Below are 20,606 nucleotides of genomic sequence, written 5' to 3'. Positions count from 1 at the left end.
CAGCAGGCAGGAGCCGGCCCGCAGTTAGGAGGGGGGCTTGGTGGTGTCGTTGAGGCCGGGCAGCAGGGAGGGGTTGCCGTTTTCCTGCTTGGGGGAGACCCTGCTGGCGGGGGGCAGGCTGCTGAAGGGGGAGGCCACGCTGCCCGTGGAGGACGGCCGCAGCTCGGCCGCCGGCAGCTCCCGCTCGGGGGGCCGCAAGCCGGGGGGCTGCAGGGGGAAAGCCATGGGGAAGCCTGCCATGTACAGCACTCTGCCCACTCTCTTGGCCACCTGTGGGGGGGGGAAGAAACAAAAACAACAGGAGGAAATAAGTGCAGGAGGCTGAAAGGGCAGAGGAGAGGCAGCAACTGCCCGCAGGAACCTCTGGCGGCTGCGTGGTCATGCGGCGGGGGCAGAGGGCACTGCAGGGCACAGAGAATGGGGTGGGGGGGAAGGCAGCTGGAAGATCATCCAGTTCCAACCCTCTGCCGTGGGCAGGGACACCTCCCACCGGACCAGGCTGCTCAAGGCCTCATCCAGCCTAGCCTTGAATACCTTCACAGAGGGGGCATACCTCCACCTCTCCCTGGGCAACGTGTTCCGGCGTCTCCCCACCCTCACTGCAAAGAAATTGTTCCTCAGTCTCCCCTCCTCAGGCTTGAAGCCATTGTCCCTCCTCCTGAAGGCAGCCTACAGGCTGTCTTCAGCTGAAGAGGGCTGAGTGATTCCTCCCCCTTCTGTTACTTCATTACCAGGCACCACTGGCTGGACAATTTGATAGCCCTCTTCTGTTCTGCTTCTGCTCACCCAGCAGGGCAGCACACAGTGTCCACTTCTGAAGAGCAGGAATTGCTCTTAAGGGGAGGGGGGGGGAAAGCTGGGGGTGGGGGGAAGTGGGGACACTAAAAAACAAGAGAGGTGAGGGAGAAGAAGAATGAATGTGGCTAGAGGGTGGCTGCTGTTAACTGCACAGGAAACTGTAAGCCTCCAACCTCTCCCTTCTTCTGCAGGGCTGAGGGGGAAAAAAAAACCTCTCCTGCAAGTTCTTGCCTCCCAGCAAGGGCCAAAAGGCCTCACAGCCCTCCAGCACCTCCCCAGCTGGTTCACATTTAAGCTTAAACAAAAACACAGCCTTGTGCTCACAACCCAGACAACTGCAGCATTATTCCCAGGGAGCACCATCAGGGCTTTGCTCCCCACTTACTCTCCCACCCCAAGCCAGCCTTGCTTATTACAGAGCTCTAAACACTCCTGACTGCATGGAAGCAGGGTTTGGGGAGGGGGGGGGAGGGTTTCTTACCTCCTTTCAGCCCCTATCTCATATTGCCCACCCCCCAGATCTGAGCTAGGAAGGCCTGGGAGCTGTTTGGCATTCTCTGGTTTTTAAGCAACAGCAGAGCTTTTATTTCCTGCAGGATTGCCCCCCAGGGAACAATTGCCCACAGAACCTTTTTATTAGACCCCTCATAAACAGTGAGGGGCTGCAGGGAAAGCAGTAAAGTTGTTCTCTCTCTCTCTCTTTTGTGTGTGTGTTTTAACAGCATCTAGCAAGGGTAGAGCTGGTGGGATGGGGATGGGGGGGGGGGGAAGCTGTGCCAGGAGAGTGACAGAGCAGCCACATGCATGGCACTGTCACAGCTCCTTGCATGGCATCAGCCCCTGGGGGCTGCAGCAGCTCAGCCTCTTCCTGACATCTGTCAGAAGCTATTTTCTGATCATTAAAATGGGAGAAAAATGAAGAAGCTAACAGAGATCTTCCAGATCTGGGTCCAACCAAAGGCAAAGTGGAGGTGGCTGAAAGGGAAGTGCCCGTGGCTGCCAGCTCCAGAAAGCAGGGAAAGAGCAAAGCAGAGCTCTGCAGGCAGAGGCTTGGGAGCCAAGTCAGGGATGGGAGGAAGAAACATCACTGAAGGCACAGCAGCAAAGGCTGCTGAGGGGGAAGGAAACAGCTCCCTAAGAGAGTCAGAGAATGGCTTGGGTTGGAAGGGACCTTAAAGTCTAGTCCCAACCCCCTGCCACGGGCAGGGACACCTCCCACCAGCCCAGGCTGCTCAAAGCCTCATCCAGCCTGGCCTTGAACACCTCCAGGGAGGGAGCATCCACAGTGCATCCCTTCCAGTGTCTCCCCACCCTCACTGGAAAGACTTTCTTCCTCCTCTCCAGGCTCAAATCTCTCCTCTCCCAGCTCAAAGCTGTTTTGCCTCATTTCTATCACTGCAGGCACTTGTTAGAAGTCCCTTCCCAGCTTGCTGGCAGCCCCTTCTCAGATTTGTTCCTCATCTCCTGCCTCAATCTGCCCTCTTCCAGCTCAAAGCCTCATCCTGGCACTAGGAAGCCCCTGCTGAAAGTCCCTCCCCAGCTCTCAAGGGGAGACCTTGACTAACTTCCACAGATTTCCACTTCCAGTGTACCAAGGTGAAGCCAAGAGCAGAAGCAGGGAGGTGTGGTGTGGGAGGAGGGTGGCACAGCCCATCAGCAAACCCAGCAAGCTGTGACCAGCCAGAGGCAAACATGCTGCAGATGTCTACAGCCAAGAAGGGAAGGAGCTGCTCCATTGCTCCTTGGGGAGGGAAGAGTCACCAAGAGCTGCTGCTGTGTTCCATGCATGTGGGCTTCAGGCCTCACTAAAAAGGAGAAGCACCAAGAGCCAGGGAGTTGGGAGGGGAATGGGCAGCAGAAAGACTCACATCCAGAAGAGAAAAGGAGAGCCAGCTGGTTCCTGAGATGGCTTCCCCTGGTTCTTTAGGTACTTCAGGGCTACTTTCAGGCTTACCTGATTTGAAAGCATCTCCCCTGCCTCACCTGTTCACAGCTTTGCTGCTTTGCTGGCTGGTACTTGTGGGAGGAGCCTGGCTGATTAACTGACTCATTAACTCCCTCCCTGGCTTCTCCAAGCAGGAGCTGGCCCTTTTCAGTTCCCCACTGCATCCCTGTCACTGCCTCCCACCACTTCTGGAAGCACAGAGTTGTTGTGGTTAGAAAAGGCCTCTGAGACCATTGAGTCCAACCAGCAACCTACCACCACCAAACCATGACCCCAGGTGCCATGGCCACACCTTTCCTGAACACCTCCTCCAGGGATGGGGACTCCACCACCACCTGGCCTGGGTGTTCCAATACTTGTCCTGAACTACTTCTTCCTGCCCTTGGACACCAACTATTCACAACCAGGTTGGAAAAGACCTCAGAGATCACCAAGTCCAACCTGGCACCCAACACCTGACTGCTAAACCATGGCACCAATGCCACATCCAAGCCCCTCTTGAACACCTCCAGGGCTGGGGACTCCACCACCTCCCTGGGCAGCACATCCCAACAGCTAACAGCTCTCTCAGGGAAGAACTTTCTCCTCCCCTCCAGCCTAAACCTCCCCTGGCACAGCTTGAGACTGTGGCCTCTTGTTCTGGGTGCCTGGGAGAAGAGACCAACCCCCACCTGGCTCCAACCTCCCTTCAGGGAGTTGCAGAGAGCACTGAGGTCTCCCCTGAGCATATTGTTGGTGTTTCACTCCTGCAGCTGTGAGTGGCTCCAGGTGAGGAGCGTTGTGGAACATGCAGGAGGAGGAGGGGAACCAGAAGGACAAAGCATTCCTGAGTAATAAATTGTAACCCCCACACCAGGCCTCTTGCCAGCCCTGTTCCACCTAAGGACAGCTTTAAATTGTCCTACCTGTGACCTGATCTTCAGTGCAGGCCCAAGCTTCAGCCCCATGTTGTTCAGTAAGTGCTCTTCTGTCAGGAGGGGCAGGGTCTCCCCATCAATGGCCTGCTCTCGGAATACCTGCAGGAAAGCAGAGCACAGGTCCAGGCTCAAGCACCAGGGACACCTCCAGGGAGGGTTCAGAGAGCCTCAGTGGTGAAGCAGTCCCATGAGAGGCACATCCAAAGCTGCATCCACAAGCTGGGAGCCAGCACAAGACAGGGGACACACAGGAGAAGGTGAGTTAGGGAGGGGGACCTGGGGCTGGCTGGGGCCCTTCAGCTGAAGCAGCACTTGGGGGTTTGTTTTTCATTGGGGTGGGAGTGAGGAAGGTTTAGTTTTAACTCTGAGAGCATCCCCCCAAACAAATGGGACCACTAAGGGTGACAGGATCCTGCCCTTCCCACAGCTCCCAGCCCTTCCCCACAGCACCCAACCCTTCCCACAGCTCCCAGCCCTTCCCCACAGCTCCCAAGCCCTTCCCACAGCTCCCAGCCCTTCCCCACAGCTCCCACTGACCACAGACTGCTTTGGGTTGGAAGGGACCTCTCCAGAGTTGGAGTCCAACCCCCCCCCCTGCTAAAGCAGGGTCACCCAGGGCAGGTTGTGCAGGGATACATCTAGGTAGGGTTTGAAGTGCTCCAGAAGAGGCTTCAGGACCTCTCTGGGCAGCCTGCTCCACCACCCTCAAAGCAAAGAGGCTTTTCCTTATGTTACAGTGAAAATATGGACTCACAGAATGTTGGGGGTTGGAAGGGACCTCAGGAGATCATCCAGGCCAACCCCCCTGCCACAGCAGGATCACCCAGGGCAGGGCCCCCAGGAACACAGCCAGGTGGGGCTTGCAAATCTCCATAGAGGGAGACTCCACCACCTCTGTGGGCAGCCTGCTCCTGGGCTCCAGCACCTTCAGAGTCAAGAAGTTTCTCCTCACGCTGAGGAATCATCAGAGCTGGTGAAGATCTCTCCCAAGGCCACCAAGTCCAACCATCAACACAGCAAATCTCTTCCCCCTTTCCCAGCCAGCTGGGAGAAGCAGAACCTGGTGATCTGCACACAAATAACCACAGCAATGGCAGCAGGGCTGGTGTGCTCTGAGCAAAGGGGAGCTTCAGAATCACACAATCACCAAGGTTGGAAGAGACCTCAAAGCTCACCAAGTCCAACCTGGCACCACAGACCTCCTGACTAAACCATGGCACCAAGTGCCACATCCAGTCCCCTCCTGAACACCTCAGAGGGGCACATTCTACCAGCCCCAGCCGTGCCAGGGCCCCCACTGGTTTAACACAGCCTTCAGGACAGCCAACAAGGCCTTGCTCTGGCCCCTCTCTGCCTTTCCCACCCAGCCTGTGCTGTGCCAGGAAGGTGCAGGTCTGGGGACGTGGCCTTACTGCTCCATTCTTCACACACACAGCAGAGCCACGCTGCCAGCAGCCTCCTCTGGCTGTTCATCCTGGACCTACAGGCTCCCTCCTGCCATCACTTGGTGCCTGAGCCAGCAGGCTCCCCTCGGGGCTGGGAGCTGGCAGGCAGCAGCCTGGTTCCTCCTACTGAAACCCCCCACACCTCCACTCTGAGGCACTTGCTTCACACCCCAGCTCATACTGGAAGCTGGCCCAGATGAAGTGTCTGCAGGGCCAGATCCTGCTGTCTCCATGGCTCCTGTGTAGCATTAGTACTGCTGAACACTATGGCAAGGGCTGGAGGGGGGAATTCAGTTTAGCTCAGTCTCCTCCAAGGGCTTCTCTTCTGGATGAGGCTCTGGCCAGCCTGAGCTCATGTGAGGTGTCCCTGCCCAAGGCAGGGGGGTTGGAGCTAGATGATCCTTGTGGTCCCTTCCAACCCTGACTGATTCTATGATTCTCTTGCAGCAGCAGGCCACAGCCCAGAGCCAGCCCTTGGGAGAGTGGCAGTGGCTGCTGGAGCCAAGGCAGCTGAGCTGCTGCAAGTGCTTTTTACTGCTGGACTCCACCAGCAGAGCTGCTGCTGCCTGCAGCCACGTGTTGCTGCTCTCTGACCTCACAGAGCTTGCTAGAGCCCACCTCTGTTCCTTCCCCTGGGAGCCTAAAGCCTTCCCCTTCGCCCTGCATTAAAACCCTCTATGAAAAGCCTTCAGCTTGAGGAAAGCAGCCCCTTGGGTGTCCCCCCAGGTCCTGCTCCACTGCAGGGACAAAGCTGAATGTTGGCAGGGGCTGCAATCAGTCAGCTTTTGTGGGCTTGGGCTTTGGTTTGGGGTTTTTTTGGGGGGCTGAAGTTTTGTTTGCCTGCAGCATGGCTCTTCAAATGCCCAGCATCACCACCAGCCTCTTGCTGGCTTTTCCTGGCAGGGAGGAGCCTGCAGACCAGTGCCAGACCTCCCCCCAGGAGCTGTGGCTTGGCAGAAGAGGACACAAGACAGCTCTGCAGGTTTCAAGGCACAGAGCTGGGTCAGCCCTGAGCACTGCCATGTCACAGAGCTGTTCAACCCCCAAAGCTGTTCAACCTGTAAGCATGGGGCAGGAAAAACCCTCCTCACCCCCTGCACACTGCAGCACAGCAAGGCCACCACAGAAGGCTGTGTGCAGCAGCTCCCATTAGCACCCAACAGGCACTGGGGACATGGAGCCTGCAGAAGAGGACGCTCAGGGGAGACCACATTGCTCTCTCCAACTCCCTGAAGGGAGGTTGGAGCCAGGTGAGGGTTGGTCTCTTCTCCCAGGCACCCAGCACCAGAACAAGAGGCCACAGTCTCAAGCTGTGCCAGGGGAGGTTTAGGCTGGAGGGAAGGAGAAAGTTCTTCCCAGAGAGAGTTATTGGCCACTGGGATGTGCTGCCCAGGGAGGTGGTGGAGTCCCCATCCCTGGAGGTGTTCAAGTGGGGACTGGATGTGGCATTTGGGGCCATGGTTTAGCTGTCAGGAGGTGTTGGGTGACAGCTTGGATTTGATGATCTCTGAGGTCTCTTCCAACCTTACTGATCCTATGACATCACTGAAGCTCTCTCTCTGCTGGCTATTGGGTCCTTCCCCACTGGTGTCCAGGAGCTGGTGTGGAAGGTGTCAGTGGAGGAGTCCTCTGCAAGGTTGCTGCATTCTGCAGTCCTGCACATTTTATCCTGCCCTGACTCTCAAGCTTGGCAGGGGGACTGCACTCAGATGATCTTCAGAGCTCCCTTCCCTGTGATTCTCTTGATTCTAACCCTGAGCTCCATTGCCCAGCACAGGAATGCAGGCAGACTGCAGTGGCACACTCAGGAGCAGAGGTTGGGGTGCTGGGCCCAATGTTGGGAGCTGTGTATTTGGGTTTTGGAGCCTTCTGCTTGAGCTCTCTGCAGCACATACTGCAGCCCACTCATGTTCACTCCTGAATCCATCACCACCCCCAGATCATCCCCACTAAAGCCAGCTCCTCAGCTCCCCCCTGCAGAGTCCTGCTGCTTCTCACTCCCATCAACACCTATCCATCCACCATCTGCTCTTAACCAGTGTCCTTTCCCTGCCTCTCTCCATAACCACAGCCTGACCCTTCTCTCTTCCACGCCCCCAGCCGCCCTGATCCGCTCCCAAGCACAACCCAAACCTCTCTCCTTCCCCCTGGGGAGTGTCAGCTGCATCCCATCTCCACAGCCAGCATTTCCCTTCCCTAAACACAGGCACACAGCTGCCTGCTCAGGAGCAGCACTGGGCTTAGAGGTGCTTTCAACAAACCACCTTGGGAGGGGACCAGCATCTGGGTGAGGGGGTGAGGAAGGACAGACCTTCAACTGCAAGCACAGAGCAAGAATGGGGAGGGGAGGGACAGTTCCAGCTCTCCACTTTCCCATCCCCTTGGGAAGGTTGTAAACAACATGCACCTTTCCCCAGGACCTACAGGGCATCACCTCCCCAGAGCCAGCCAGGCACACTGCTCTCCTGACCGGAGGTCCCAGGGGTGCTCAGCTTGACCCCCCCCTCATGTTCTGGGAGAGGAACAGGACAGGACTAACAGAGAGAGACAGCAGGAGCCAGAGATGGGCAGAGAGCAGGTGTTTAGCCATCAGATTTCAGGCAGCCTGGATATCAAAGCACAGCTCTGCACCCAGTTGTCACCAGAGAAGCTCCTCCTGAAGTGGCAGGAAGTCCAGAAAGCAAACTGCTGCTCTCCTTCCTCCCTTTCAAGACCTCTTCTCAGCCTGGGATGTGTCTCTGCTGCAAGGCTGGATTGGATTGCCCTGAGCTTTGGCCCTCTGCCTCTCTGCCACTTGCAGTCCCTCCCTGCTAAGCACACTCTACCCTGTGCACAAGGCTGTCCCAGACAGCTCAGGAATCTCTGCCTTCACAGTTGCTGCCTTCCCTCAATGGGGCATTTACTGGGGGCTCCAGCAGATGTGGAAGAGGAAAACACAGGCTTGCTTTTTGTGTTGCACCTCATGACCTCACGCTGAGCAGGCTTTATGAAGCCCCTCCACCACTGATGGTGTTTCAGCTCCCCTCTAATGAGCCTGAAAATCACAGCCACCATCACCCCACGGTGTCACCTGGAGGTTACTGTGGTGCTTGGTGCCAGCAGGCTCTCCTCACCACCTCATTCTGCCACTACAGTGCTCTGGGGTGCACCTTCTGCCTGGCTACTGCCACCCTCAAGCTGCTCACCCCAGTGAAGGGGCTACCTGACAGCCCTCCCCTCAGTCCAGTTGCTCCACACAAAGCCATCACTGTGCTGCTCAGGGAGAGAGAGATGACATCAAGCCACTAACCACAACCAACCCTGCAATTCCTAACCTTCCCCCTGCTCCCAGCTTCTCCTATCACACTTATTGTTACCCAGGGCTTGGAAGGAGAAGGGGAGAAGGAGAAGGGGAGAAGGAGAAGGGGAGAAGGAGAAGGGGAGAAGGAGAAGGGGAGAAGGAGAAGGGGAGAAGGAGAAGGGGAGAAGGAGAAGGGGAGAAGGAGAAGGGGAGAAGGAGAAGGGGAGAAGGAGAAGGGGAGAAGGAGAAGGGGAGAAGGAGAAGGGGAGAAGGAGAAGGGGAGAAGGAGAAGGGGAGAAGGAGAAGGGGAGAAGGAGAAGGGGAGAAGGAGAAGGGGAGAAGGAGAAGGGGAGAAGGAGAAGGGGAGAAGGAGAAGGGGAGAAGGAGAAGGGGAGAAGGAGAAGGGGAGAAGGAGAAGGGGAGAAGGAGAAGGGGAGAAGGAGAAGGGGAGAAGGAGAAGGGGAGAAGGAGAAGGGGAGAAGGAGAAGGGGAGAAGGAGAAGGGGAGAAGGAGAAGGGGAGAAGGAGAAGGGGAGAAGGAGAAGGGGAGAAGGAGAAGGGGAGAAGGAGAAGGGGAGAAGGAGAAGGGGAGAAGGAGAAGGGGAGAAGGAGAAGGGGAGAAGGAGAAGGGGAGAAGGAGAAGGGGAGACGGAGAAGGGGAGACGGAGAAGGGGAGAAGGAGAAGGGGAGAAGGAGAAGGGGAGAAGGAGAAGGGGAGAAGGAGAAGGGGAGAAGGAGAAGGGGAGAAGGAGAAGGGGAGAAGGAGAAGGGGAGAAGGAGAAGGGGAGAAGGAGAAGGGGAGAAGGAGAAGGGGAGAAGGAGAAGGGGAGAAGGAGAAGGGGAGAAGGAGAAGGGGAGAAGGAGAAGGGGAGAAGGAGAAGGGGAGAAGGAGAAGGGGAGAAGGAGAAGGGGAGAAGGAGAAGGGGAGAAGGAGAAGGAAGGGGGCCTGGAGGGCAGCTGTTCCTCCTGTGATGCCCCTGAGGCCAGTGCAAGCTTTACCTGAGTGTACTCAGTGCAGCCAGACAAGTTGGACACAAAGCTGCACACATCATCCACCGTCCATTTGCTGATGTCTTCCAGCGCAGGGCTTTCCTCACCATCCAGAAACAGACCTCCCATGGTGCCTGGATTGTTTGGAGTTGGGGAGTGGGGAGAGGAGGAGGGGTGGGGGGGGAAGGGAGAAAGAAGCATAAATCATTAAAATCCCACATGGACAACAACTGGGCTGCAATCTGAATATTTCTCTCGAGCCACACATTCATCTTTAATGACCTGTCAATTACAGCGCTGGGCAGGGTCAATTCAGAAGGCCTCTTCCTCCTGGAGGTCCCCAGCTTAGAAAGGAGGAGGGGGGGCAGGGGAAAAGGGGGGGGGGGGGGGGAACCCTAGCTAATGCATTTCATGTGTTTAATGTGCTTCAGCTGCAAGGGAAGAAGTGGGGGAGGGGAGAGAAAAGAGGGGGGGAGGGAAGAGCCCAAGCCCGGAGCAGCCTTCGCGCCGCACGCACCGCAAAGCGGAAAACTCTGCCTGCCCTGTGGGCTTCTCTCCCCCAGCCCTCCTCCTGGCTACGTGCTCGGAATGACAACAGAGCCCAGCACCTCTCCCTGGTGGCCCTTGCTGGGGAGTGAATCACCAGAGAACATCTTGCTCTTCCCCCCCACAGTCACAAACCCAGCCTGAGACATCCACGGGATTCGGTCTGCCCCGAGGCAGGCGCCGGCTCTCAGCCACCCCGACACCCACCCCAGCCCACCACAGCTGGGCACCTCTCCTGGCCAAGCATCCTGATGGCTGATGGGCTGATGCCCTGGCAGCCCCTGGCAGGGGCTGAAGGCAGCGCAGCACAGCTCAGCTCCAGCCTGTGTGTCAATCCTCTGCAACGCAACAGCGGTTCGGGTCCCAGCCCTGTCAGCGCAGATGAAGCTGATGGGCTCCAAGGGGGTGGGGGGAAGTCCCCCCCAGCCCCTCCTGCCCCCCCACCCTGCCATCACCAGGGGCTGACAGCACGGGGTGTGCACATGGGGAGAAAAGCAGCCTGGAGGGGGGAGAGGAGCTGGAGGAGAGGCAGTGAGAATGGCTGAAGGAAGAGCAGCCAGGTAAGCACTGCCTGCTGCAGCCTGTCCAAGGCAAGAGGCAGCAACAACAGCTCAGGAAGGGACTCGGGTCCAGAAAACATCAGCTCAGGGGGGAAAAGAAAGATAGGGGGAAATCTGAGCAGGCTAGATGTAGACTGAAGATCAAAAGAAGTTCTTTAGAGTGAGGTGAGGGGGGAGGTGAGACACTGGAAGGGGCTGCCCAGAGAAGCTGTGGCTGCCTCATCCCTGGAAGTGTTTAAAACCAGGCTGAACGAGGCCTGGAGCAAGCTGGGCTGGTGGCAGTTGTCCCTGCCCATGGCAGGGGGTTGGGACTGGATGATCTTTAAGTCCCTTCCCAGCCTCAACCATTCTATGGTTCCATGAAAACCACAACCAAGCTGTGGAACTCACTGCTGCATGAAACACAGACCAAGAGATCAGGAGGCTGCACACAGGGAGGAGGACAGCCCTGATTACAGAGGGATATCAACTGTGGTGCTTCAGCAGCTGAAGCAAGAGATTTCCAGGGCAAAGAGAAAAATTCTCCCAGAGGTCCAGCATGACAGAACTCTCTGTCCTGGAGGCTTGATGTTTGTGCCTGAGGCACTGGCTCAGCACCATGCATGGAACCCCTTGCTGGGACTCCTTCACTCCTGCCCACAGCAGGCTGGCAGCACCTCCGCAAGTAAGGACAGGATAAAGTGGGATGCAACAACATGATGGAGGGGAACAGGCCTGGAGAAGGAGGAGCAGCTGCTCCAGGGTTCCAGCACCCTCACAGCAAAGAGGATTTTCCCTAAGTTCAAGTGAAACCTCCTGGGTTCCAGTTTGTGCCCACTGCCCCTTGCCCTATCCCTGGGCACCGCTGAAAGGAGCCCTGCCCTTTCCCCTTCACCCCTCTCAGGCTGCCCCTTTCCATCTCAACAGCTCCAGGGCTCTCAGCCTTTCTTCCTCACAGAGATGCTCCAGGCCCCTCAGCATCTTTGTAGCCTCCACTGGACTCTCTCCAGTAGTTCCCAGTCACTCTTGAACTGGGAAGCCCAGCCCTGGACACAGCACTCCAGGTGTGGCCTCACCGGGGCAGAGCAGATGGGGAGGACGAGAACCTCCCTCACCTCGCCGCCTCAGTGCCCCTCTCCTCACCACCCTGTGCCTGCTGGGGACCAGGCAGCTCCTTGCTCTCTTCACAACCCTTCTGCTTCAGCTAGAAAAAGCCTGGGATTACTTTTGTGTGTGGGTAACAGCTGCAGAGGGAGGTGGAGGCAGGGGAGGTGGAGGCAGAGGCTGCTGCCCGAAAGCCAGCGAGCGCTTTCCTTCCCCTCGGCAGCGCCAGCTCGCAGACAGACAGATGGACACAAGCCCTCATTCTCATTCCTGCTGCATTCCCCTTTCCAGGAGACAAACTCCCAGCTGCTTGTGTTCAGAGTCACAAAACACTCCAAGGGCTGAGGGCTTTTTTTGGATTTCTTTCTGCTGGTTTGGGGGGTGAGGGAGGGGAGGAGGGAGGGAGGGAGGGGAGGAGGGAGGGAGGGAGAGGAGGAGGGAGGGAGGGAGAGGAGGAGGGAGGGAGGGAGAGGAGGAGGGAGGGAGGGAGAGGAGGAGGGAGGGAGGGAGAGGAGGAGGGAGGGAGGGAGAGGAGGAGGGAGGGAGGGAGAGGAGGAGGCAGGGAGGGGGGAGGATTGCTTTTTTTTCTCCCCCCCCCACCTTTTCTCCTTTTTGGAAGGGAGGCTGCAGCCTGGAGAAGGGAGGAAGTGAAACTGCAGTCAGGGAGTGCAGGCACAGCCCCTGCTCGGGTGAGACACCTCCATCTGCAGCCAGAGCCAGCGTCTCGGAGGGGATCTAACAGCCAACTGCTTTAAAATTAGGCACTTCCTTATCCCAAAAGCAAGCCAAGGACTGAATCCCAGCAACACAGTGCTTGGGAGTTGATGCTCCAGTCACCAGCCAGCCCCATCCTCAGGGTTTAACCTCAGCCTGCACAAAGAGAAGCTGCTCGGTCCCCACCAAGTCTCGCACACTCCACGTCCCCAGCTGGTGTGGGCAGAGATGTGGCCCAGATGCTGCATCCACAAGGGGCAGGGGTGATGGTTAGGTGTAAGGATTCCCTCTTGTGCCCACGTGCTTGCAATCCTGGAAGCCAATCTGGGATCATTTTTACCCTGGCCAGTCCCACAGCACTCCGCTGGGTCCCCAGCTGGTGTGGGCAGAGATGTGGCCCAGATGCTGCATCCACAAGGGGCAGAGACAAGGAGAAGGTGTAAAGCTTTCCTGTGGCCCCCCTCATGCTCACATGCCAGCAACCCTGGAAGCAAAAGGTGGGACCCTTTGCAGGGTTAGTGACAACACCACCAGAGCTGGGCTAGCAGCTCCTTCTCCTACAGCAGCTTTTCTCCTCTCTGGTTTCCTTCCCTTTGTCTCCTTGTGCCCCCAGAAGAGAGGAAGGGAGAAGCCAGGATGCACAGAGATGCACTCACAATGTGTGGTGCTCAAGGCTGAGGGCAGGACAGAGCCACTGGTTAGGAACAAGAAATATTTTCCACATACCCACACACAGAGCAACCAAACCCAGCCAAATATTTATCTCACAGGGTTTGTTTTCCCTTCCCATTTGTACCAGAGGAACAGGGACTGAGTGGTGGAAACATCCTTGGGAGGGGGAAGAGAAACACAAATCCTCTGGGTTCTGGCCTATGAGCAATTAGGAAAGCCCTCAGATCCCACTGGGACTGCAGCAGAGCCCAGCCCCAGCAGCTCCACAGCCCAAAGCAGCTCCCAAAGACTTGGTCACCACTCTGTGCACACAGTCAGGGTCATGGAGCCTGGTGCTCAGCTGTGTGTCCCCCCCCACTCCCAGCCTTGGTGCTCCCAACTTCAGCTCTATCAGCAGTCTGGAGCCACCAGAGGCAGGAATAACCCCAGGAAGGATTTCTGCAGGGCACCACAACTGCTGACTGCAGGGCTCTTACACATGCACAGAAATGGCTCAAGAGTGGAGGTCATGAGGCTGAGGCTGGGCTCTTCCCAGGGGCACCCAGAGGTTCCACTTGAACTTAACCAAAACCTTGTTAGCTGTGAGGCTGCTGGAGCCCTGGAGCAGCTGCCCTCAGAGGTTGTGGAGTTTCCTTCTCCAGAGAGATTCCAACCCCTCCCTGGCCATTGTGATGCTGGGCAAGGGCTGTGGGTGCTTTAGCAGGGGGGTTGGACTGGATGCTCTCCAGAGGTCCCTCCCAACTCCTACCACGCTGCGGTCCCTCCAGCCTCAGCGTGTATCCCACCTGCAACTAGTACAGGACCAGCCCTCAGCACACTGCAGCCACTGGCCTTTCCCAGGTTTGAAGTCCCCAGAGCAGAAGGGCTCCTGTCCTTCCCCCACCCCTCCTCAGGAAGCCCCTGCACCATCTGCTCCATCTCTGCACACGGCTGCCCCCCGCGCCGGCAGCCTGGAGACCGCTAACAAATCGGTGCCAAGTGGCTGGAGGGGACACACCTTCTATTCTAATAATGACATGTCACCAGGTCCTGCTGGGCTGCCAGGAGGCAGAAAGGGCAGCCTCCAGCCCCTGCCAGGCCTCCTCTGTCTCGCTCTATGATAAATGATGGTCCAAGAGGCTGGTAATGGATTACAGAGCATTTCACCAGATGGGGCCCAGCACGGAGGGACTGAAAAGAATCCGTCGGCCCAGGCCAGTGCCTTGTGGACAGGTGTCCATGTAAAAGTCCTCACCACCCATGCCACAATCCATTTATAATGTCCCTCCCTTCTCCTGATACCCAGCTGCCTCAGCAGAGAAGCCAGAGGCTGAAGAGGTCAGGGAGAGCAACCTTTGTGGCCGTCCCAGGAAGGGAAACCTCCGCCGCGACCCCGGCAGCCCGGCTGGGACGGGGCAGTCTCCGCTGCACGGAGCAAGCTCACGCCCCTGGCACCACAGGAGGCAAGCCAGGTGCCAACTAGGAGACCAGTGCACAAAGCAAAGCCAGCTGGCAGTCTGCCCACCTCTGGGTTTAATCAGTTTTGCTCCCCCCTGCTCGCAGCCCTCCCCGCCCCGCGCCGGAGGGCCGGGCTGCGGCGCTGGAAGGCTCCTGTTAATTGCTCTCCAGACTACAGATCGATGGGAGGATTTTAGCCTCCTGCACACTCCATCCTTCACCTTTTCCAAAGGATGGGGCTGGAGGAGGATGGTGGGAGGAGGAGGGGAGCGAGGCTGCTGAAACCTTGACGAGATGAGGTCATTGAGCAGCCGCCAGATCCCCAGAAGGCAGCTCAGGGAATCGACCCAGCTCTGGCTGCCTCATCGATATTCTTCCCAGTAGGACACAAAACAGCTTTCTGCCTCCAAAGGAGGAGCCTCCCCTTGCTGGAAGGCCAGAGGAACTGCCTGGAACTCAGTGGTCATTTTCAGCCAGCCCCATCTCTCCTCTCCTCTCCTCTCCTCTCTCTGGCTCTTCCTTCCACCCTGCCACCTTATGTGGCACGTTTAGGTGGCCACAAGCGTAGCCTCCAGCACAACACTGCAACCAGCCAGGGAGCAAAAGAGCAGTCACAGAATCCCAGCACACTGTGGGGTGCAAAGGACCTCTGGAGATCATCCAGTCCAACCCCCCTGGATAAAGCAGGGCACCCACAGCAGCTTGCCCAGCAGCACAGTGGCCAGGGGGGGTTTGGAAGCTCTCCAGAGGAGACTCCACAACCTCTGGGCAGCCTGCTCCAGGCCTCCAGCACCCTCATACCAAAGCCACTCCTTAAGTTCAATCTCCTGGCCTCCAGTTAGTGGCCATTGGCCCTTGACCTGTCACTGGGTACCACTGAAAAGGGCCCAACCCCATCCTCATGGCCTCCAGCTTGAGATATCTGTGTGCCTTGGTAAGACCTACACAGAGCTATGAGGAAGTTTCTCTTTTGAGAACAAATCCTTGCTCAAAAAAAGGCTTATGGAAATGATCTAGCACTGGGAGAGGGGGGGCTGCAGGGCTGCCTATCTTCAGGTGGCTTGTGCTGCCCAAGAGCCAAAGCAACACATTGACACAGGTGACCCCAGCACACCCCATGATCTGCACAGTGCCTGCTTGGATCGATAGAATCCTCAACATTTCTGCTGCTGAACTCTCAGCTCCCCTTATCGACCTGCTGTGCTGCCCCCAGCACCCTGCCCTGCCTCCCCCAGGCTGCTTCAGCTGACAGCTTCTGCTCTGCAGCTGGCCAGTGCCTAGCACTGGATGGCCACACAGGCTGCACCAACCAGCCAGGACAACAGAATCCCAGCGTGCTGGGGGGGGTGGAAGGGATCTCTGAACATTATGTAGTCCAACCCCCCTGGCTAGAGGAGGCTCACCCAGAGTTAAATCACCCAGGAGCACACCCAGGTGGGTTTGGAATGCCTCCAGAGACAGAGGCTCCACAGCCTCTCTGGGCAGCCTGAGGCTCACCAAGAAGCAAAAGCACCTCCCCAGCCCCGGCACAGGCTCCAGGAGATCAGAAGTGCCTGAAAACCAAGCAGTGCAAGCCAGCCCTGGGCTTTGCTGAGGCCTGAAGACATGCTGGTGATCTAAATTCAAAGTGATAATAATAAATGAGCTATTACAGCAACTGTGTGTTGCTGGGGGAGGGAGCAAACCCATCTCCAACCCCAGCCTCCCTGCAGAGCCTCACACAAGCCACCAGCACCACAGTCATGAGCTGCCCTTTTTTTTTTCAATGGCCAGGAGGTAAAGAAGAAGGAAAAAAAAAGGCTCCTGCAAGGAAGCCTCAGCAGCCCAAGGCAGCAGGAATATTTATCATCTTGGCCACCTGCCTGTCAGAGAAAAATCACTTCCTCCTTGCTGGTTGGGAAGCAGCTCTAATGAGCGATGGGCAGCAGCCCTCCCAGCCCAGCCACCGAGGCTCTCCGCATAGAAAAGAGGCAGCCCCAGCGCCCCCCACGCCGTGCCCCCCTCCCCCTCTCCCTCCTCCATGTGGCAGGAGGCTCTACCTCCTGCTAATTGCTCAGCCAAGTAATTAGCTGAGGCAGATTGTGGCTCTGGGCTAAGCCAGCAGGGCTGCCACCCTGCTCTGCCCACAGGAGCAGCTACCAGGGGCTGAAATCCCACTCTGGATCAGGGCTGCACAGCTCCAGCTCTGCCTGCCTTTGCTGCCCATCTCCACAGCCCCTGGGCTGCTGGGGACCAGGGAGCTGGCAGTGGCCTGCCAGTCCCATCCAACAGGCACCCATCCAGCTAGCCCAGCACCAGGCAGACCAAGAGGTGCATCACAGGGACTGTGCTGCTGGGGACCAGGGAGCTGGCAGTGGCCTGCCAGTCCCATCCAACAGGCACCCATCCAGCTAGCCCAGCACCAGGCAGACCAAGAGGTGCATCACAGGGACTGTGCTGCTGGGGACCAGGGAGCCGGCAGTGACCTCCCTGCCAGCCAGTCCCATCCAACAGACACCCACCCAGCTAGCCCAGTGCCTGGGAGAGCAAGAGATGGGAATCACTTTGTCCCTGCTGACCCTTCTTTCTGACCCTTGATTCACTTCACTGCACATGGAACCCTTTGCACTAATTAGAGGACAGCTCTTGGTCCCCTGCAGAGATCAAAAGAACTACAGCCAACTGCAGCCATCCTGTGGAACTGGAGGAGAGAGGCCCAACCTTTAGCACACTGCAGAACACCTCACTGCTCCAGCCAGAAACTCAGTGACAGGTCCCCATGGACAGCTCCTGCTCTGCTCTCATGAGTACCGTGCCCAGGTCTGGTGCCCCCAGCACACAAAGGACATTCAACTGTTGGAGCAGGTCCAGAGGAGGCCACAAAGATAATCAGAAAGCTGGAGAGCCTGCCCTGTGGGGACAGGCTGAGAGTGTTGGGGCTGTTCAGCCTGGAGAAGGCTGCAGGGAAACCTTAGAGCAGCCTACCAGTATTTGAAGTACAGGAAAGCTGGGAAGGGACACTGCACAAGGGCTTGCAGAGGTAGGATGAGAGGGAATGGACTGAAGCTTGAGGAGGGCAGATTTACACTGGAGACAAGAAAGTCTTTGCAGTGAGAGTGGTGAGACACTGGAATAGGTTGCCCAGGGAGGCTGTGGATGCTCCCTCCCTGGAGGTGTTCAAGGCCAGGCTGGATGAGGCTTTGGAGCAAGCTGGGCTGGCAGGAGGTGTCCCTGCCCATGGCAGGGGGTTGGCACTGGATGACCTTTATCAAGTCCCTTCTAACCTAAAGCATTCCATGACTCACCTGCATGGAAGTAGGGGCTCATGGTGTAAGGGAATCCGAAGGGCAGCGGCTGGGGGGGTGGGATGGAGGCTGGTGGGAGGTATTTCACCTCGCTCTTGTTGACGCCCGGCCCAAGCAAGTGGCTGGGGGACTCGGCGCTGGAGGAGCTGCAGGGGGCGCTCTGGCCGGCGGCCGCTTCCCCCAGCTCCTTGGCCCCCTCGCAGCCTTTGCCTGTCTCTTTGCACTCCTTCAGCTCCGCCGCCGAGCCGCCGCCCTCGGCCTTCAGGCTCTCCGGCTTCTCGTCGCTGACGTCGGCGTCGCTCTCCGAGTCCTTCATCTCCTCCTCGTTGCCGTCCGGGGCCCCGTCCCGCGCCCGCGGCTCCGCCAGCTCCTTGGCCTCGCCGGGGCCCTGCGGCTCGGCGCGCTGCGGGGTGGGCTTCCTGCCGCCCCTGCGGGGCTGCTCCTTGGGCGGGGTGGCGGCGCCGGGGCCGGCGGGGTTGAGGGAGAGCAGGGGAGTGCTGTTGTGCCGCAGCACCAGCATGGCGTTCCGCCGGGACAGCTCCTCCCGCAGCGGGTGGCCCTCGGGGATGTCGTGGACGTTGCGGAGGGCTGGGTGGTCCGGGGGCAAGCCGGGGTGCAGGCTCAGAGGGTCGCCGGCCAGCAGCCTTTGCCTGTGGAGGTTCTCCAGCTCCTTCTGGCGGATGATCTCGGCTGACATCTCCAACCTGAGCGGGGAGAGAGAGAAGGTCAGCGACGGAAGCTCTGCAAGGAACTCGCTGACCCCTGGCTGTGCTGACCCAGAGCTGTCAGGATCCCAGCACGGGGGGGCTGGGAGGCACCTCTGGAGATTATCCAAGTCCAACCCTGCACCCACAGCAGCTTGGCCAGCAGCACCATGGCCAGGGGAGGCTGGAATCTCTCCAGAGGAGACTCCACAACCTCTCTGGACAGCCTGCTCCAGGGCTCCAGCACCCTCACACCAAACAAGTTTGTCCTCATGTTCACAGATGGAACTTCCTGGGGTCCAGTTTGTGACCACTGCCCCTTGCCCTGTCCCTGGGCACCACTGACAAAGTCTGACTCCAGCCTCTTTGCCCCCCACCCTTGAGCTGTTGATCAGCACTGACTGCATGCCCTCTGGGGCTGCTCTTCTCCAGGCTCTACAGCCCCAGGGCTCTCAGCCTCTCCTCCTCAGAGCTGCTCCAGGCCCCTCAGCATCTTTGTAGCCTCCACTGGACTCTCTCCAGTAGTTCCCTGTCTTGAACTGGGAAGCCCAAAACTTAGACACAATACTCCAGGTGCAGCCTCACTAGGGCAGAGCAGAGAGGAAGCAGAACCTCCCTCACCTTACTGCCCCCACTCTTCTTGGCCACAACAGCACTTCCCTGGCTGATGGTGAACTTGTCCACCAGCACTCCCAGGTCCACCTCCACACAGCTGCTTTCCAGCAGGTCACTCCCTCTGCTGCAGTAGTGCTGCAGGAGGTTATTCCTTCCTGCATGCAAGACTCCACACTTGCCCTTGTTGAACCTCATGAGGTTCTCCCCCACCCAGCTCCCTATTCTCCAGCCTGTCCAGGTCAAACCTGCACGTTGTTTCCACTGGTCTCATTTGCACACCAGGTCTGCTAACCCATGCACAGCTCATCCAACACAGCATCCCACTGCTGCCAGGGAAAGGGAAGGGGAACCCCCTCCCCCCAAGGCCAGGCAGAGAAGCCCTCTGCACTCTTTACCTTGCCAGGTTCTGCTTCCGGAGCATCTCTTGCTGCCGTGCAAACATCTCTGCCTGTGCTGGCTGCAGGAACCCATAACCTGGGGACAGGGAGGACCACAGCAGGAGGTTATCATCTCAGCATTGACACACTGCTAGCTCAGGGCCAGCTCCCCAGAGGGCTGAGTAGGGAAGGGCAGCCCAGAGCTGCCTTTCTGCTCTAAAGCCAATCTATCCCCTCACTCCCAAAGCTGAAACACGGAGCGAGGGAGGCTGGTGGGATTCGAGAGGGAGCAGCCAAGGCAGCCTGCCCCTGCTGCTGCAGAACAGGGGCGAAGGCAGCACAACAGGGAAGCACAGAATTGTGCCTGGGCTGTCTGGTTGCAGGGCAGCTTGTCACAGCCTGCTCCTCCACTCTACCCACAGCCCCTGGTTAACTGCAAACATCTACTATGCACTCACCTGGTGTCTGGCACAGAGCTGAAGGCACCCCAAGGAAAGGAGGTCTCAAGTGGGGCCCCAGGGCAATATGGGGTGCATTCTGGGGGGAAAGCAGAGGCGGTGGGTGGGATATCTCCCTGCAGAAATCAGAACAACACATTCAGATTAAAAACCTGGAGGCACCATCCACAATGCCCAGAGGGTTCTGGCTCAGGAAGAACATCCTCTCTGCAGGTGATCTGGCTGCTCCCAGATGGAAAGATTCACCCACATGCAAAACAGCAAAAAGAAAAGAAGCAGAACCAGAAGGGGAAGAAAGCAGCCAGCAATCCAATAGGTCCCACACACTTCCAGCCTTGCTTCTGTGGCTTTTCAGCTGGGCTGCTCAGACAGGGCTTGGATGCCCAGGGCTAGGAAAGGCAAAGGTGAAGATGTTGCATCTGCCTGACCCCTTAGCAAGCTCAGGTTTCCATCTCTACTCCCTTACACAACTGGAAAGGGCATTCTGTGTTTTGGGAGCTGGAGAGTGGATGTGAGAAGATCTGAAAGCATCAATAGCCTGCCTTGGCTTGCAAAAATAACTGTCCTAGCTAGGATGTTCTTTAATTCTGGAGAGAAAAAACACTCTATGTGAGGCAGAGAAAGACACAGAGAGAGGGGATGGGGAGAGGGATGTGAGAGCAAGTGCCATGTGACGAGTGGGAAGCAGCACTGCTGGAGAAGGGGTGGCTGATGCTGGCCAGAATGGGCAGAGCATCTGCAAGGGGGGCAAGCAAGCTGGAATCACAGAAACATGCAGGTTG

At 57.8% G+C, this 20,606-nt stretch overlaps 1 protein-coding gene across 6 annotated transcripts in view; it reads right to left on the bottom strand.

Annotated features, from left to right (window-relative positions):
• SAMD11 (sterile alpha motif domain containing 11) overlaps positions 1-20,606 on the bottom strand; it is a 134,708-nt gene continuing 114,102 nt past the window's right edge. For all 6 annotated transcript variants that reach the window (XM_054175766.1, XM_054175767.1, XM_054175770.1 and 3 more), the window contains exons 9-14: positions 19,825-19,940; positions 19,385-19,463; positions 17,671-18,374; positions 9,384-9,508; positions 3,649-3,759; positions 1-270 (exon numbers count right to left, since the gene is read on the bottom strand). In XM_054175766.1, the coding sequence (XP_054031741.1) occupies positions 25-270; positions 3,649-3,759; positions 9,384-9,508; positions 17,671-18,374; positions 19,385-19,463; positions 19,825-19,940 (1,381 nt within the window). In that variant the 3' untranslated portion in view covers positions 1-24. The remainder of the gene's footprint in view (positions 271-3,648; positions 3,760-9,383; positions 9,509-17,670; positions 18,375-19,384; positions 19,464-19,824; positions 19,941-20,606) is intronic.

The sequence above is a fragment of the Dryobates pubescens genome, chromosome 33, assembly GCF_014839835.1.
Source record: "Dryobates pubescens isolate bDryPub1 chromosome 33, bDryPub1.pri, whole genome shotgun sequence".
NCBI classification, from domain to species: domain Eukaryota; kingdom Metazoa; phylum Chordata; class Aves; order Piciformes; family Picidae; genus Dryobates; species Dryobates pubescens.
Note: the sequence above shows the minus strand (reverse complement) of the source record. Positions and strands in the feature narration are given on the sequence as shown.